At 37.2% G+C, this 17,751-nt stretch overlaps 1 protein-coding gene across 5 annotated transcripts in view; it reads right to left on the bottom strand.

Annotated features, from left to right (window-relative positions):
• Positions 1 to 17,751, bottom strand: part of RECK (reversion inducing cysteine rich protein with kazal motifs) — a 45,622-nt gene that overhangs the window by 1,781 nt on the left and 26,090 nt on the right. For all 5 annotated transcript variants that reach the window (XM_071450437.1, XM_071450398.1, XM_071450409.1 and 2 more), the window contains 12 exons: positions 17,139 to 17,406; positions 15,517 to 15,696; positions 14,380 to 14,592; positions 13,484 to 13,620; positions 12,873 to 13,013; positions 10,809 to 10,997; positions 7,325 to 7,447; positions 6,705 to 6,876; positions 4,493 to 4,685; positions 3,128 to 3,338; positions 1,803 to 1,876; positions 489 to 644 (listed from right to left, as the gene is read on the bottom strand). In XM_071450437.1, the coding sequence (XP_071306538.1) occupies positions 489 to 644; positions 1,803 to 1,876; positions 3,128 to 3,338; positions 4,493 to 4,685; positions 6,705 to 6,876; positions 7,325 to 7,447; positions 10,809 to 10,997; positions 12,873 to 13,013; positions 13,484 to 13,620; positions 14,380 to 14,592; positions 15,517 to 15,696; positions 17,139 to 17,406 (2,057 nt within the window). The remainder of the gene's footprint in view (positions 1 to 488; positions 645 to 1,802; positions 1,877 to 3,127; positions 3,339 to 4,492; positions 4,686 to 6,704; positions 6,877 to 7,324; positions 7,448 to 10,808; positions 10,998 to 12,872; positions 13,014 to 13,483; positions 13,621 to 14,379; positions 14,593 to 15,516; positions 15,697 to 17,138; positions 17,407 to 17,751) is intronic.

Genomic DNA, 17,751 nt, shown 5'->3' with positions numbered 1-17,751 from the left:
AATTTCTGTTAGGAAATTAATTTTTTCCACTTCATTTTCTACTGCACCCTAGAAAGGAATTTAGTAATAAGTCTCTTTAAAAGCATAGGAAACTGCCTCTGATGAGGTTTAAATTTGACAAACTTAATATCTGGAGGTCCAAAGCTTTGAAAGTTGAGGAGTGTCTAGCTCAGCAATGGGTGCTACCAATGAGGTAAGCAGTGGTGGCCTCTGATTTTGGAGTCCTCCTTCCCCCAGGAATCTGACAGCACCTGCTGCAGATGGAGTGAGAGCTTACCAGGCTGGCAAGACTTTCTTTCCTAAGTCATGGTAACATTTTGGGCTATTTCTGCTAGAGAAGGAGGCAGAAGTTGGAGCTGAGTTGGACATAACAGGGCATGAGCAATCAAATTACACACAACATATCTGCCTGAGAAACAAGCACCATCCTACACGTACAGAAGTGAAGCAAATTAATGCTGGGTAAATAAAATAACAACATCATCTACCTGCAATGGTTTGGGGTTCTGATCCACAGGAATGATGAGAATCACAATTTCAGATTCTATGCTTAAGTATCCAAACACATCACACTGTGGCACTGACACATGCAGGCGGATTTTTTCAAGTATGTCAAGTACCGTTATTGGCTTTTTATTTGTTACCTGGAGGAAAACAAAGAACTCTGTGGATGAAGTGGTATTATGGAAAATTCTCCTCCTCAGTTTTATAACATTATGTCATGCCAGAAAATGTGTTTCAGCCATTAAACTACTCAGTTCCAAACTCTACTCTAAATGCTAGCAAAAGATCTAAAGGATTCAATGCTTCTAAAACATCATTCTAAGAAATGATTCACTGATTCTAAAAAAACCTGAAAACCAACCCCTCCAAAAATGTAAAAAAATTAAAAATAAAAAAAAAGAAGAAAGAAGTGAAGGAAAGAAAGAAAGAAAGAAAGAAAGAGGGAAAAGATTTACTTCTTATATTGAGTGATTTTGATATGTGTTGTCCATCTTCATGGTTAGTGTGTCTGTGTATCACATACCTCAAAATAATGTAACTGGTTATCTGTTACAGTGGTTTGTGCTCCCACACTAGAAAACAAGAGGCAGAGCAGCCCTAGATTTATAGAACTCTGTAGTATTTGAAGTAGTTTTTTCTCACATGAACCAGCTGTCTGAACTAAAAGAGGAAGACATTACAATCCAGGTATTAGTGCTTAGTAGGTGAGAGTAGATATCACCAACTACTTGAATAAGACCAATACATTTCTTCAAGTAGAAAGGCTTCTTCTATCAGAAACTAAAAATTCACAGTCACATGCTGTAATGTATGAACTGAGAAGCTGCAGTAGCCACTGTGTCCCTCGTACCATTAGAGAGGACAACTGACACTCCAGGATGCTGTCATGACACAACAGACACTGTTATTCAGCAAAATTGGTCAATACACATACACAGCACCTACAAACACAAAATCTCTGACAGGAAAGCAGTAGAATCATAGATGCTGTTCCCATATAATTTTTCTGCATTATTACAAGTCAAAAACTGCAAACTGCAGTATTACAAACTGCAAAACCTGAGTCTGCTTGTTTGTGTCTACTCTAATTCTGTTTTGCTTTGCGTTGTAATTAAATTTATGACTCAGATAAAGAAATAAAGGAAAGTATAAGCAGTACAAGCAAAAAAACCCCAACAACCACAAATAACAACTAAAAAATAATGGCTTTTTATAACATGTTAACCTTTCAGGAGGAAGTGCACTGTAACTTGACTTTTCATATACCATTTAACATTAGGCATGATTGAACTGTTTACCCTTGCAAAATTATCCAGCTTGTCTTTGTCATACAAGATTCTCAGCATTCCAGCACATAGTGGACAGCAGGCTCCTAGGTGAATTAAAGAAATCTCAGTAATATAAACAAGTAGTCTTTTCACTTTTAAGTAAGCAAGAGTCAAAATTTGAATATTAACTAAGCATGAAAATATCAAAATTACCAAAGCAAAGTAAATGTTTCAATTTGACAGCAGAATTGCACATTTCTAATATTATTTTAATATTGAAAACATTTATAATGAAAAATCTGTCACCTTTCCACACACTTTTACTACTATCAGCATGAAGCAACACGAACTTTCACTCTTTTTAAGATCCTTCATTATTGTAACCTAAAAACTGGAGGCACTGTGTGTACCACAAGATTTTGTATGGATGCATGCATATCACCTACAGAAATGATGGATTTCAAGAGCTGATGATATAGCTAGGACATGACAGAAGCTTTATGCACATTGCAAGCATTGATTTCTGCAATTACACCATATTGGAGAGTAAAACCTTTAGATAACAAGGGAGAAAAAGTGCTTTTCTGACAGATGTTATATTTCTCCTACTGATTTTCCTCATCATGTCAGAAACCAAAGGAATAATATTTCAACTTTCTATCCATGGCTGTGTATTAAATCCACTCACCAACTTATATGTAGTTCACATTCACACAATGACATTTACAGTACTGAATGTGATTAAAAAGCACAAAGACCTTTTTCAAAGGGGGCAAGAAAGGCGAAAAATAAATAAAACTTTCATTTTAAGAACAGAGCTTTTCTTGCTCTGTGTATTACCTGTGATTAGTTGTTGTTTCATAAAGGAAGCACTTGTGGAAACAATAAAAAACTGGTTCAAACCAGCACATTGCAAAACTACTCCTGCTGTCTTCCACAGTACTGTGAATACATGTGGTATTTTACTTTGTCTCCTAACTAACTAGATACCATCTTTGCCCTTCTGGGAACCCGATGCTGATGACAGCTCAGCATTCCAATGTGGTATCTGTGTGCCACTTCCGAAAAATTACTCACCAGATTCCTAGATGCATCCTACCCTGGACACCAAAGAGCTCATTTGTTTCTCCCAAACTCATCCCAGCTGCCAGTCTCTAAGGGACCGAAGGAGCATCCCCCTAAAGCCAAGGTCCTTCCAATTCAGTTTTACTTATCTGAGCCCTGACACTGGCTGGTTCTAGCCCTAAGCAGAGCCATCGCTTTATGCTTTCCATTCATACAACATGCTAAAGCCTGTTTTATTCCAAGCATCGCCCTGGAGAGCTGGAGAACCCTGTCTGCAGTGACCAGCCCACCTGGCGCCAGGACAGGTTTGCAGGCAGTGGCAGAGAGCTGGGGGCATCTGACGAAGGCGCACTCGGAGTGGGAGCTGCGGTCAGAGAGCACGCCCACGGCCTGGCAGTGTCCCTGGTAGTCCACGGCCACGCGGTCAGCGAAGGCGGCACAGACGCTGCCGTAGGTGTCCCCGTTGTGCCCGCACACGGGCTCCGGTGACCTGCAGAAGGGCTGGAACACAGGGCAGCGCCTGCAGCTACGGCTCGGCCCCGCCGCACAAACTGCCGAGTCGTTTCAACACCAGAAAAGGCAAAGTTAATGGGAACTCACTGCTAACAATGTCAAACCTTTGGAAAGGTAGGAAATCCAGAGGAAATAACCTGCCAGTTTATGAATGGGCCATAAATGAAAAGGTAAATACTTCAAAAAGGTGACAATCTGAGAAATGCACAATAAAACATATTTCAGAAACTAAAAACTTTTGTTCTGTGCAATGCTTAAATAAAATGACCATATTTAAATTAACCTATGAAATAAATTCAAATAATTATAATTTCACTATAACTTAAATTATTCTACTAATAATTAAACAACTCATTAGTAATTTATTAGTTCATCTTAGTGCGGCTTTGTGTGCTTAAAATTTAGTGTGCATGCACATGTGTTTCTAACACATTCTTGTATATTTTTATATATCACTTATTTACCTATATTACTTATATCTGTGTATATGTTATTGTAAGGTGACAGAACCACCTTGTCTAACACCACCGTAGAGAGTGGTGGGATGCAAAAACTAAACCTAATATTAATCCTTCTCAAGGATTAATATGAAGACTAATCCAATGCAGACTAACTAGAAATTTATTACAGACTGCCTAGTATGTAAATAGATCCTAAGCAATGAACTTGGTAAACATGGGGCACAATCATACAAAAAGCTAAAGACTTTGTATGACTGGGCATTATTTTATATTTCAATGAGTTAAAATTGGTAAGAATTAGCATTTAAGTGACCAAGGACCTGCACTAATTACTGCAAACACATCTTAGCGTGCAAGCTTTAATAGTATATATAGGAAGATATAAATATCAAGAGTATTACCCCCAAGAAAGCATAAGTAGAGCTTTTGATCGGCTTTGAGACAACTGTTAACTAAAGCAGAGAAACACTTGACAAAATTCTGAAGACTGTGAGATTATTTTTATACTAGTTAAAAATAAGTTTTTAGATTACTACTTTTTATTAGCTATAAACCCCAAAAAGAATACTTAAAAAAGACCCAACAAGCAAACAATATGTAAAAAAATAAAAATAAAAATTGTTAAGTTGAACACCAAGGAACAAAGAAGATTTGATACTTATTGCCAGAACCACTTCCTACCTGGCATGGTCCTCGGTATGCCAAAGTTTTTCCTTTTTGGTACAAAGTACACAAGTTAGTGTATTCCACATTGTCTGTGTCACAAACAGGATCCCGTGTCTGGTCACAATTTAACTGCCTTGGCACACATTCATGCTGGCTGCATTCAAACTTCTCAAAACTGGTCAAGCACACTTGTTTCTTTGGTATGCACCTGCAGAAAGTCATAATAATTTCATGTCATGTCATAGGATTATTTTGTTTTTAATTCTCAAAAATTGAGGGAAAATATTTTCAGTGAAATTTTCTCCAGTGCTTTAGAACTACCTGTGGTTCAGCAGAGCTGCAGGAAATACAAGCGATAGAACACTCTGAATAGCCCTTTCCAGGTCTCATCACAAAACTGGAAGAGTTTCACACGTTTACTCGATATATGTCAACACAACTGCAGTTTCACTAATATTTATCTTTTACCAAGTATTTTTCAGTGGATTATTGACAAAGGCTTGGATAAACTTCTTACCTACTCCCATACTTCATTTTGTAAATGAATATTTGAGAACAGCTAGGCTAGAGAAAACACGGAAACAGCAAGAAGAAAAAATTGTATTGCAGAGGTCTAACAAGACCTACAAGATTATTTGGTTTCAATTACAACTATCTAATTGGATTCTAGCTTTGGAGGTCTGGGATATTGTATAGCATCCCACCTAGAGGATGACTGCAAACAAACAGAAAAATCTCATATTTACACCTTCTTGGCATCCATTCCTCTGCAGCCTTCACAGACAAGTACAGACAGAAAACCAGCACAATTTCTTTCCCCTTTGTATTAAACATGTACCTTCCATGATCTTAGATGCAAAGCATTTGGCATAGGCCCAGCAAGGCATCCCTCTGCTAGAGGAATGCCAGCCAATGCAGCCTGCTGAGCAGGCTGATGAAAGCTCTCATGGCTCTCTGGACAACTCCCTCCTTCCATTAATCACAGCAGTGCTACCACCACTGGATAATGCAAAATATGTCCTTATTCTCTCTGCGTGCTGCACTCCCATGCATTACAGACACGCCTTTGATATTAGGGAAGGCTTGGAAATTCTGAGATTTAAACACTTCACAAGTGTAATGTAAGATCCTAAACACATTTCAAGTGCATCAGGGGCATCTTCAGATGAGCATGTTCAGTTTGAGCTACATTATCAAACTGACCCAGAAAAATGTATTGTGTACAGTCCTTTACTGAAACTACAAATTGAGGTACTAAGCATAATGGTATTTTGAAAAAATGGAAAGCCTCTATGTACTCTACAAATTTCAAACATAAAAGGTAAAAAATGTTTATCCACAATGCAGATTTGAAATTCCAATTTTGAATGCTATTATGGCTGTAACAGCTACAAAACTACAGTGTTTTCTCAGTATTTTTCTGCATCATGCCATTTCAAGTGCAGAAAAAGGAAAAAACCCTAAAATTGCTACAATCAGCTTTCATGAAAGCACATATTACACAACTTATTTTGATGGCTTTCTTTCAAAATAGAAAAATACACTAATTCAAAGGAGACTGCAATATTGCACAACACTGGGAAAATTGAAGACAGAGACCAATATTGTGAGCCACAGACTTTGATCTCTGTAAGAAAGGTCAGATTTTTTTTTGCCTGACACTAGTACAAAGCATATTTTTGTTTTAATATATTTATCTATGCAGATTTTGCTTTTCTTGATATTGAAAAACCAGAGATTGTACAGACATAGTTTTCACAAGATTTCAGTTTAAGAAAAAAAGGGTGATTGATATTTGCCTATTTTAGAGACAAAAAGCACAGATTACTGACTGAATAAGCAAGACTGACTCCAAGTCTTGAATTCAGATGTGGGTCTTCTTTTAAACTAGTAAAAGAAGGTGTGAAACAAAGTAGTAAAATGGCAGTTATTGCCATTTTGACAAAATCTGATTCTCCCACTTTTGAAAATGTATGTGAAGTCTCCTTTATTGCTCAACTGAGATCTGCATAATGAATTTAACTGGCATAACACTACAAAGCTGGAACCAAGCACTGGCAATTATTACAGTCCAATATTACAAACTATGATAAATAAAAAGCAGCTACTTCAAACAGTTATTTTTATTGGACTATGCCCAAAATAGAATGTTACAATATACAACACATTCAAAGAACACGTAAATCTGCTTTATGCGTGGATGAAGCCAAACAAATTCTGCTTTTACCTTTGATTTTTATTACAAGGGTTTGGGTTGCAAGGATCCTTGGAAATACACGATCCAAACTCAAATTGGTTGTCCTGGAGCCCAACACAGCGAGCTATGCATGCGCTGGGATACGTGCGCCCGTTCTGGCCACAGACTGGGACAAACTGGTCCACACAGTTACAGGGCAGACCTGCAGGAGCAACACAGAACAGGAACTGGGTGCACACTCATTTTCCATGACACAAGATACAAAAGGAATCACCGAGGCATCTCTGCCTTCAGCCCCTTTCTCCCACCTGTCATTTAGCAATGCTGGAACACAAGCAGCAGGAAGGGAAGTTTGTGTCCTGCTCCTTTACTCATTCTACTCAGCTTTCTTCATTTTTCCCCTAAACTCCTTATCTCTCATCCCTAGTGCACTGTCTCTACTTATTTTTAGGTATTACTTGAGGTTTTATGTCTCAGTATTGATTTTTTTTCCTGCAGTGCAGGTTAGACGTGAGAAAAAAAAAATAGTTAAAAAAACATAGTAATAACAAGTTATCGGGTGCTTTCCATTAATACTGCAGAAAGAATTTAGTTGACAATTCCTGCTCTAAAAATACTCAACTTGGAATTTTCATGGTTTGGAAAGTTACCTGTAAACTTCCGACGTTCATCCTCCGAGCTGTGCTCAGTTAGACACTGACGTGTGGAACAAATCAAGTTTCCAGCAAAACAGGAACAGACATTGCAATCTATATTAAAGGACGTTCCATGGCCTTCAAATAAATGAAATAAATACATACAATTAATGCAAATACACTTGAAGACTACATATTCATATGCACTACATAGATATTACATTCTCATTAATTGTTTCTGTAATTTCCCTTTTCAGTATATTTTTAATTAGTTAACCACAGAAGCAAGCACTTAGTCCTTTCAAAGCCTGTATAAATTAGGTTTTCTGTTTGTTTTTGTTTTTTTGGTTTTTTTTTTAAGAATAATAAATTCTGGCTAGCAAGTTTCATGTTTTCTTAAAGGTAAAGCTTTTGTAAAGACACATTCTTCTAAATGAAATTTACATATACCTCCTAAACTTTTAGTCGCACACATAAAGCACAAGAGGTAAAAGTGCCAATGCTTCATTCCAGCCTTCATTGAATTGGAATTTTATAAGTCAGTAACATCTTAACACCTGAATCTAAGAATCAAACTGCAAACTTAGGGGATTTTTCTTCAATTTAGCAACTCCAGTTTGGTTTTCTGAACTGCCCATATGACTGCCCTTCACTGTGATGTGTGTTTTGTATCAAATCAATTCATGTTGATGACAGACTCTGATCTATCCATAACCAAGCTGGTTATCAAAGACTACCAACAAGTACACAGCTCTTCAGGAAAACATAATAGTAATTACCTTACAGAATAATGTAATTCCCTCTCATCTCTTTTCAAAGGGTTGAGATTGAGAATTAGAATTTTTAAGAAAATATTACACAGGCACAAGGAAACCCCTCAGCACTGGAGCAATTCAGAAAAGGTGCTCAGAGACAAATGAGGGCAGAACAAGAGCGGTGGGAGAGAAAGCCTCTGTAGCACAAAAAGCTCTCTTTACACCACAATACTACTCAAAGGAGCAAAGAATTGCCAGCAGGGAAGAAAAGCTTAGAAGGTAATGCCCAATACAGGATCTCAGGTGATTTGTCTGAGTACCAGACTTAGGATCCACCTGAAAACTGTGCAGGGCTATTGTCTTTCGCTGTCAAAGAGTGCACACAGCAATCAGTAATCATTTAATTGGCTGGAGTCAACTCACAACACAGAAAACCCCAGCATCATTCAAAACATTCAGAGTTGTTTTCTTTATAGAGAATGGTTTTAAAAAACACAGTTCAGATGTTATGTCTAAACCTTGGCTTATTACAACTGACATATAAACCAATGAAATGTAGTTACTGCAAAATATTTACATGGTGACCATAAACTTTTCATTCTTTGCTTTCAATGCATCATCTAACAAATTTGGAACCTAGTAATTTTTAATTATTTATTACATAATACCTAGAGTCTTAGTCATCACAAACACTTCAGAAGTCACTATGGCAAAAGAGGAAGGTGTCTGGTTTTGCGGTTGTGGTAGTTTGTTTGTTTTTAAATGGACAGCACTTACTGAATACCTACAGCTACACATATTATGGTTCCCAGAACAAGTGAGAGCTGTACACTGTGCAACCATAAAATACAAATAGGGCATCCAACATCTTTGTGATTATTCTCACAAATAATCTGAAAAACTGCAAGTTCCCTTGGATAGAATGGTCCATAGAAAGCTACAGTCATAATTTAAAAACTGCATTTGTTAAGAACTGTATCTTAAAAGTATCCACTTTCACAAGATATTTTCTACAACTGCCCATCAAATATATTGTTAATGTTAATATGTTTTCATTGTTCTGCTTCCATGAATGAATAGTACCGACCCTGAAAAAAAAACCACCAAAACCCAAAAGAAAAGTTTTAAGTGCGTTTAGCTGCCTTTTATCTTCTTTGGACAAACAACAACAAAAAAACCAGATTCCAAAATCCCCTATTCCATTCCTGGAATACTGCAGGCAGACTTTCCTGAGTGATGAAAATTATATCCCAATTTCCTGTTCTTTCCTGATTTAGGGTTTGGTTCCCAATCTGAAAATTATGTTTGTGACAAATGTAACTACAGCAAGTGCCTTGCATCTTAAGTTTTACTTAGTGTGAAAATAACTCATATAATGGTAAAAAAGAAACCTCAGTTATTTTGGACTCATGAGATATTTTTACCTTGCTTTAGCACTGGTTGGACAACAGTCTGACAGTATTTTAAAAGGGCTGATTTACAGACACTAAACAATGTGCAGTGCTGAGATATGTAACTGTTCACTAGCAGAATCTCTCTTGCTTGCTGATTCAAAGACACCAAATTCAGACAGGTCACAGCTCAGAATCGACTCCACTTTATGTTCAAGACCTTTCTTAAGTTTTCCCCTACCTTAGTAGAAGCTCTTTTTTTTGTTTTCTTTTTCCAAGATTATAATGCCAGTTTGCGTGACAAAAATACCCATTTAAAGTTCTCAAGCAAAGAGTAAATCTGAAAATAAATCAATATAATCTTCTAAGAAGCATCACCTGTCACATCTCCTTGAACTCCTTTGACAGTTAGATTAGGGTAGAACCCAATAAATCCTTGTTACCCATGCCAATTTAAACTCTAAACAGGGAGCTGCCATGGTGAGGAAGACTTTAAAAAACCACAGTGTTCAATACACCTTCATCATCATCATGTATTTGCATACACGTTTATTATTAGGCATATATTAGCCCCATGGATAGATATCTTAAACTATAATTGTTATATTGAGATTGTGCAAAACTTATTAGGGGCTGTTTAGCGGAAGAGCCAAAGAAAAGGAAAAGGAGATGAATCAAGATGATGAAGGAGATGAATTAAGATGAATCAAGCAGGAAGATGTGTGGGAGAGCAAAGGGAAGAAGGGAAAAGGGAGTGGTTCAATGTAGGCAGGTATCTGGACAGTATGTCCTTCTCACTGAACCCTACACTTGATCACCACAACCTATCCTGTATTTTTATCCAATCCTATTTTTACACTTTTAAGATGTGTGCTTCCTACTCTGAGTATGTGCATGAGTACTAACAAACCTTAAGGTGAATGAATCAGCAAGTAGGGAAAGAGGTCTTTGTGCCAACCACTGGAGTGGAAACACAAACCTTGGGAATTCATGGGTCCAGATACCACAAGCCACTGGAAGGAAGAAAAAAGCCCCCAACAAATCCAAAACAACCCCTCACCAATCATTTGGAGATAGTAAAGAAACCATCCCATGCTAAAAAGAAATGGTGCACTGAGAACACCCTTCACACAGGACTGTGATTGAGACAGGCACAGCTCAGTACTGATTTCAACAAAGGAACCCTCCAGCAGCACGTGTAAGACTTAACCCAGTATGAAATACAGGCATGCAATCATCAGCTTCTGTATTTTCTGATAAACTCTGAATTCAGATCCTCTGTGTCTTCTCAAGTAGCTCAAAATTCCTTAGGTAAGGAGCAGGTGCTGGATGCATCACTGCTCTGTTACTTACTTTTTCTTTGTCCTCCAACAATGCATGATTTCTGGAGGTCAACACAACGCATTTCCATACAGTTCTCCAGCAAGCCACTGTGTCCACAGGTACAAATCTTGTAGCAGCCAACATCACCAGCTGAGGATGGAACTTGGATAAGCGTACCTTGTCGGACAATAAAATCCGAGGCCTCTCCCAGTTTGCAGCCTGCATGCAAGGAAAAGTTTTCGCTCATAAATGGTAAACGTGGGCAAGTGCCACTAATGAAATTGATTACTACACTGACTTGCAAAAAACATAAGGAGTTTTTGAGCAGTCTTGCCCTTACATTCACCCATTTCCTCAAGGCAACAAGCAGCAAAAATAGAAGATAGTTGCTTGAGACAAAGTTGTGAAGTACCATGTTACTTTTGAGAAACAGACTTGAAATTACAGTAATTCTCATGTGTTTTAATTTTCCAGCTCTGTAGTAGTATGAAACATGTTATGTGACAAATACTACACATGCTTCACCCTCTCCAATACAGAATTTGAATTAAAGGGTCTCACAAGCAAAGCCCAGACATTTGCCTTCTCTCACATATTTTATTGTGCCTTTCTTCTCTACTTGTAGCTCTTAAGTGAACACTGAAAGATTTTACAAGACGTGAGGAGGGGAGAAAGGGAGAACAAGCAGGAAAAGTAGATTGAAAAAAGAAAGACTGGAAAAGAAAAGAAAAAAATATTTTAAAAATTGCAAGGAAAAATAATAAAATAAATAGATTGAAATAACACTACAAAGGCTGAACGGCAACAAACTCCCTGAAACTTTCAGTCAATAAAAAGACTGAATTAAAACATAAAAGTCACTTTCCAACCTTCAGAGGAGGCAAATTGTCTCTTTGAAAGCTCTGTATTCAGAGCTTGTTTTCAGATGACTTTGAATGACTTTTGCAGCAAGTGAAGACAATACAACCTCTATAGTAATAAGGCTCAGCTTTCCAGGAAAACAAACATATTTGTAAGGGTCATAAAAGCATAACCAAAACAATGGCCCTAGGCTCACACAAATAATGAGCTGAAGTCTATCCTCACTTTTAAAACAGCTCAAGTAGAGCAGATATAGGAGTGAAGCAAAATCCAGCTTTCCTTTTTAATTAGGAACCACTGGGGAAACTGCTGATCAGCCACAGAACTGCTGGAGGAAAGAGGCTCAGGGAACTGATGTGAGACAGCTATGGCAATGTCTCCATCACCTCCTCTAGAAAGGAGGCTGCTCCACACAATTCAGTGTAAAAATCAGTGTTGCTCTCACTTGCTCAGTCACACACATGTTCAAGTGGTCACCAAAGGCACACTTTCTTCTCTGCTTCAAGAACCACAGCTGACCCCTCATGTCACTGAAATACACCTGCTGCTATAAAGGAAAGGGGAAAACTGTGGCAAGCACTACCAGTGCCTAGGGCAGGACAATGAAGAGGTTGTAGAAGTTGGACATTGCAGAGTCTCACACTTTTTGTAGGTTTGATCTTTGTTACTGACACGACCCAACCCTACCATTTCAAAGTCAGGGTTATGAAAACTTGAAACTTATTCTGCATGAGGCTCTCTCCCCAGTCAACTCACATTTTACACATGGTGCTGAGGTTAGACAACACCAGTGTTCTAAACCATCAGTTCCCAAATAACCATAAGTGTCTTTCTGGTGAGCTGCAACCACATTAAAAGCGTCACTGAGGGGAGCAGAAGCAGAAACTCCATCGGCTGCATATCCAGACATCTTTGGTGGGAAGGGCTGGGTGCTGGGTCAGTGGGAGGGGAGCTGTGGCACTGTGCACCTCCTGGTTCCTGTGGGTTGTATTCCTCTCTTTTTGTTATGTCCCTTTTCATCATCAGCACCATCACAATTATTGTTATTAACTTTATTTCAGTGACTAAACTGTTCCTGCCCAGGCTGGAGGGGGAGTGAGCGAGCGGCGTGTGGTACTCAGGTGCCAGCTGGATTGAACCATGGCACAGCAGTGCACTTCAAAGCCTTCAACAATACTTCAATAACACCTTTACCTGCAAAAATTCAGTAAAGGGAAGCCTAAAAAACCTTACCTGGCACACACAAATATGGAAGACACAGCTCTCCAGATTGACAACCTTTTCTATTTACTTCACACAGCTGATTAGCTACACATGGATTTGGATTACATGGATGTGTGACATCTTCCACAATGTTACCTAAAGAACTTGGGCCTGAAAATAGAATACACATCATCTACACTGATTTAAATGAGGTTTATGTTTCTTCAGCAAAGCATGGTATTTTGTACATCCAGTAAAATAATATTTTTGACAATTCTGTGATTTTTTTTTACTTTAACTATAGATGTAGAAGCATGATATGACCAGATAGTTAACTTATTTCAATGGTTTAATCCTCATTCCTGGAAATAATGACCCAGATGAACCTCCACATGCAAAATATATTTCCTTTATCTTGTCTGCCCAATAATTTTCTTGTCACATATGCGCAATACAAGAAGGAATAGAAGCAATCAACTATGGCAATTTGAAAATTCGAATTTTCTCTAATACACTAAATAAAATGCCTCAAATTCAATACAATTTTCTTTAAAATAAATAATGAAGATTATTGAAAGTAATGACAAGCTTTCAAAGTATCCTGGTTTCTAATTTTGCTGCATAGGCATGTTAGTACTTACTCAGGTAAGTATCCAAGGGTATACAGTTCTCCAAGTCATCAGTTGGAGATAAGAGCTCACAAATACTCTCAGCTGAGTGGCCTTCAGGGAATTTATTATGATCTCCACACTTCTTCAATATTTCCACACAATCTGATCTACAGATAAATAAACAGACAGAACTTCATGAAGACTACTTGAAGAAAAAAGGGCTTATATGAAGAAGATTTCTTTCTATGTTATTCCCTTCCCTGAATCCACAACTTTCCCAATATGCCTCACAGCAGAGTGTTTATATATATATATGTATATGCAACATTTTACATAGAAGGAAGGAACAAATCTGTGACACAAAGACAGAAACTACTGCTTGTACTACTCCTTTTTGACTTTGGGCTTGGTGATCTTCATTTTCTATGGCATCATATGCATGTATCTTCCAAGACCAAGCACTTCCTTTATTTACTAATTTCTAATATGGGTTGAACTCTACCTCACTACCTGCACTATTAACTGCTCTTTTTTCTACTCAATCACCTACTTTCAAAATTTATTAAAACAAAAACCAACTTTTTTTTTCCAGATCTTTCTGTCAGCTGAAAGTCATCAGTAGATCCCAAAACCAAAAAAGAGGAAAGGTTTAAGACCCCATGGAAAGCAAAAAAAAACCTTCAATATATCTGTTTTTTCTTTCACTTTACAAGGCAAGCATATACATCCATCTCATAAACAGGCAAATATCTTAATTTACAGTGATGGAGATTCAAGCAATGGCAACCATGCAATTTCATATTCTGTCCATGTTTACCTTGCCATGTTCTCCTAACATAGCAAACACAGTCCTACAGCTTTTTAGTTTTCATTAAAATCCTTAGTAAAACCTCTAAAATAGTTTTTGTTTTCCCCATGGTACTTACTTGCAGATAATACTTCCTCTAGATTTGCTGTGACAAGGTTTAATCTGCAGGGAGCAGGCAATTGCCTTCCACATTTCTGGTTGGCATTTTTTAATATCAAGCACAGGAATATTTATGAAAGGCATCTTAATACTCCCTTTTTCCCATAGCTTCATGTCATTCATGGCTCCCTGGTCTGACTGAGTATTGCAGCTTCTAAATAGTTCTGTTGGTCTTAAAAGGAGAAGGTAAGATATAGCATGTATAAAAGAAAAAAAGTATCACACATTTTCCCTTTCTACCATAAGAACTCTACATCCTTCATATGGCTTGCTTTTTGTGGTATACAAGCAATTAATCCCTCCCACAGTTAAGCAAGGTCAGAATAAATTTGAAATCTGTCTTTAAGGAAGACAAGGTCTAAGACTCAAGGCTAAAACTCCCTTCTCACCTCTATCTCTTAGATCAAATATCACTTTAATATTTCTCACCTGAAGTTGACCTAAGAGCAAATATCTTAGCCCAAATATCTCTGTAAATGTTTCTTGGTGAATCACTAATGCAAGTTGATTTATGATTTATATTTAGCCAGGCTTAGGATTCTCCTATGAAAACTCACATCACTACACACTATTAAAAAAAAAAAAAAAGTCAGAGATCTCTAATAGCTAAGAAAATTTAGGGTTTTTTTTTTAACTCTAACTGTAACCTGACAATTACTTTCAGACACCACTTCTAAATAATTCTGTCCTACAGAGTACAAACCCACAGAAACATCTCTGCAAAAAAGGAATTTTGGAAAATGAGTAACATATAAATTTAACAAACACTTTAAGCTTATTTATAATACACAACATTCCAGTAACCATGACTTACTTGTCTATGCAGTAAGGCAGAGGAATACACAGAGGTACACTGTGACATTTTACAAGTTCACGGGTTAACTTTCATTCTTGTAAGTTTTGTTACAGGTGTTACTAAATACATTTCCAAAAGTTCATTCTAAAGAAAAACTATTTATTTTCAAATAAACTAAAACCATATTTGCAGAAAGAAAGCTACATATAATCTCAAAATAAGTCTTAAAAACATTTCATTTTATTTTTGAAATCAAAGCATAGGAATTCCTTTATAAAACATTCAGTGTCTCTCTCCTACCTGTTATTAAAATTAGTGCAGTAAGTAAGATTTCTACAGCCCAGCTGACAAGGTTCTCGTACATCTGCTAAACAGGTCAACATGGAAACTTCAACTGCATTATACTCACAAAAGCGATCAAATTCTTGCCAGCTCTGTGAATTGCCCCAGCTCGTGCTATAAAGCTTAGTGCAGAGCTCTCTGAAAACAAAAAACAAATAGAGATGAAGAAAATAAAAGAACAACATCCATTCAGATATAGCCCATCACTTCTTTGCCCCATCACTCAGCCTCCGCTCACTGCAAAGGATTGTGCTAGAGCCCACAAAGTCTCCAAGGGCACCCAAATGTAGTGCTCAAAGCAAGTAACCCATTTTGCTCAAGCATGTCAGCACATCTTTAAGCTAGTAAGACTGAAAGACTTCAGGATATAGAACTGCAACATCCAAAAAAAAATGTAACAACTTGAAACCTGAACTTACAACTTTGAGATGAAAACTAACCCTGCTGATTTTACTTTGGTAATAAATCCAAGTTAACATCACAATAAACAACTTCTAATTCCATCCTTCAGCTTCAAATCACACTTTCTCCTCCTACAGAAATGACTGTCAAGCAAAATACATCCCTTCTTTTGTCCTGATGTTTGAAACAAGGATACTGTTTGCTGCTTTCATTTGAGATGTTTCCTGGTCTCAGCAATACCCAGCTCTCATTGTTCATGGCAATGTCCTACAAACTAAAAAAGTTTCCATCCCAAGATACGGAACTTCACTGTATTATTAGATCTCCTGCCTATCGAAAATTTGATAGAAAGATCCATTTTAGAACTCATTGTCAAAGCAAGGAACTAAAAGATACTTTATTAACTATCCTATACTACAATGTTCTAAGAAATAATGTAACTTCAGGCCTCTACTACTAAACCTGTTAAAGATCCTGCTGCATTCATGAGATGTTGTTACTGGAAACTTTGATATAAAAGGAAGTAACAGCTCAAAAATGTTTGCCGCTTATTCAGACACACTGATGCATTTAAAATGCAATCACCATCTATTTTTAAAGTGGACATAAAACCACTCTAGACTAAAAATGCCTCAATAATTTGCAAGCATGCAACAATTTGCTGAAAACCTTTGTTTTTCTAAATGTTAGAATAGTTAGTTCCCTTATTTAATTACTAAATTACCTAAGTTATTTTTCACCGACAGAAACCAGAAGAGCATCTAGAAAGGAATACTGCAAAGGTTTTAACATGAAGCAAGCAGGCACTTGAGAGTTTGTGGAATTGTCCTTTTGTCTCTCTTTAGCATCTCATCCTCTTAACCAGAGGCTGCAATGTTGGCTATTATGACCACAAGTATGGTACAAGTTTCATTAACTTACTGTGTCTGCTATAATAAGCTAGTGCCAAATGTAAGAAAAGGTTGATTCCTCTTATAAAACAGTATGTTTTGAGATACAAAGTATTGGACAGAATACATTACTCAACAGATTACCATCTGGTAACCTGAACCTTCATTTTTTCTAAGAATTCCAGAACTTCCTATTTGATGTACACAGCAAGATTCAGGCAAAGGCCAGAAACAAGACAAACTCCTAAGCACTTTCACAATTAGAAATGAGGTTAGAGAGATACTGACCTACATGTGGAAGTATTTGCTTTAGAACAGCAATGGAGCTTAGCTCCATCGAGGCCAGTTGAAGGTGGGGGGTGCACAGTGACTCCGGGGTGAACAGATCTTGAACTCTCAAGAAAACATTGCCAAAGTGGGTCCTGAGGGAGAGGCATGGTTTTACAGCCCTCTATAAGTCCATCAACAATTTCAAGCTCTGTTTTCATTGACATTAGAATTCTTTTACAAGCAGTCTGACACGCATAGTCTTCTGCTCTATCACAGCAATACAAACCTGTTGGCAAAATAGTTAACAGTCAAGCACAAAACAACATTAAAGATGGACAACATAACAGCCCTGAGAAATAAAAGTGCTGTAAGGTACCTTCTCCTCCTCCAAAAAATCTCAAATAACATTGCTTCTGCTAAATAGAATCAACTCTGAAAAAAAAACCCAAAGCCAATATGTAAAAATGAAAAGTAAATAAAAATTATTAATGCACCTCACCAAAAATTATCATAATATAAATTCATATAATGATTGCATCTAAACCCAAAAGTTATCATCATATAAATTCATACAATGATAGTAAAACAATTCATACAATAGACTTCTACAATAACGCATTTTATATAAAAT

Source organism: Agelaius tricolor, unplaced genomic scaffold (assembly GCF_023055355.1).
Source record: "Agelaius tricolor isolate 1412-34295 unplaced genomic scaffold, bAgeTri1.0.p SCAF_2, whole genome shotgun sequence".
NCBI lineage: Eukaryota > Metazoa > Chordata > Aves > Passeriformes > Icteridae > Agelaius > Agelaius tricolor.
Note: the sequence above shows the minus strand (reverse complement) of the source record. Positions and strands in the feature narration are given on the sequence as shown.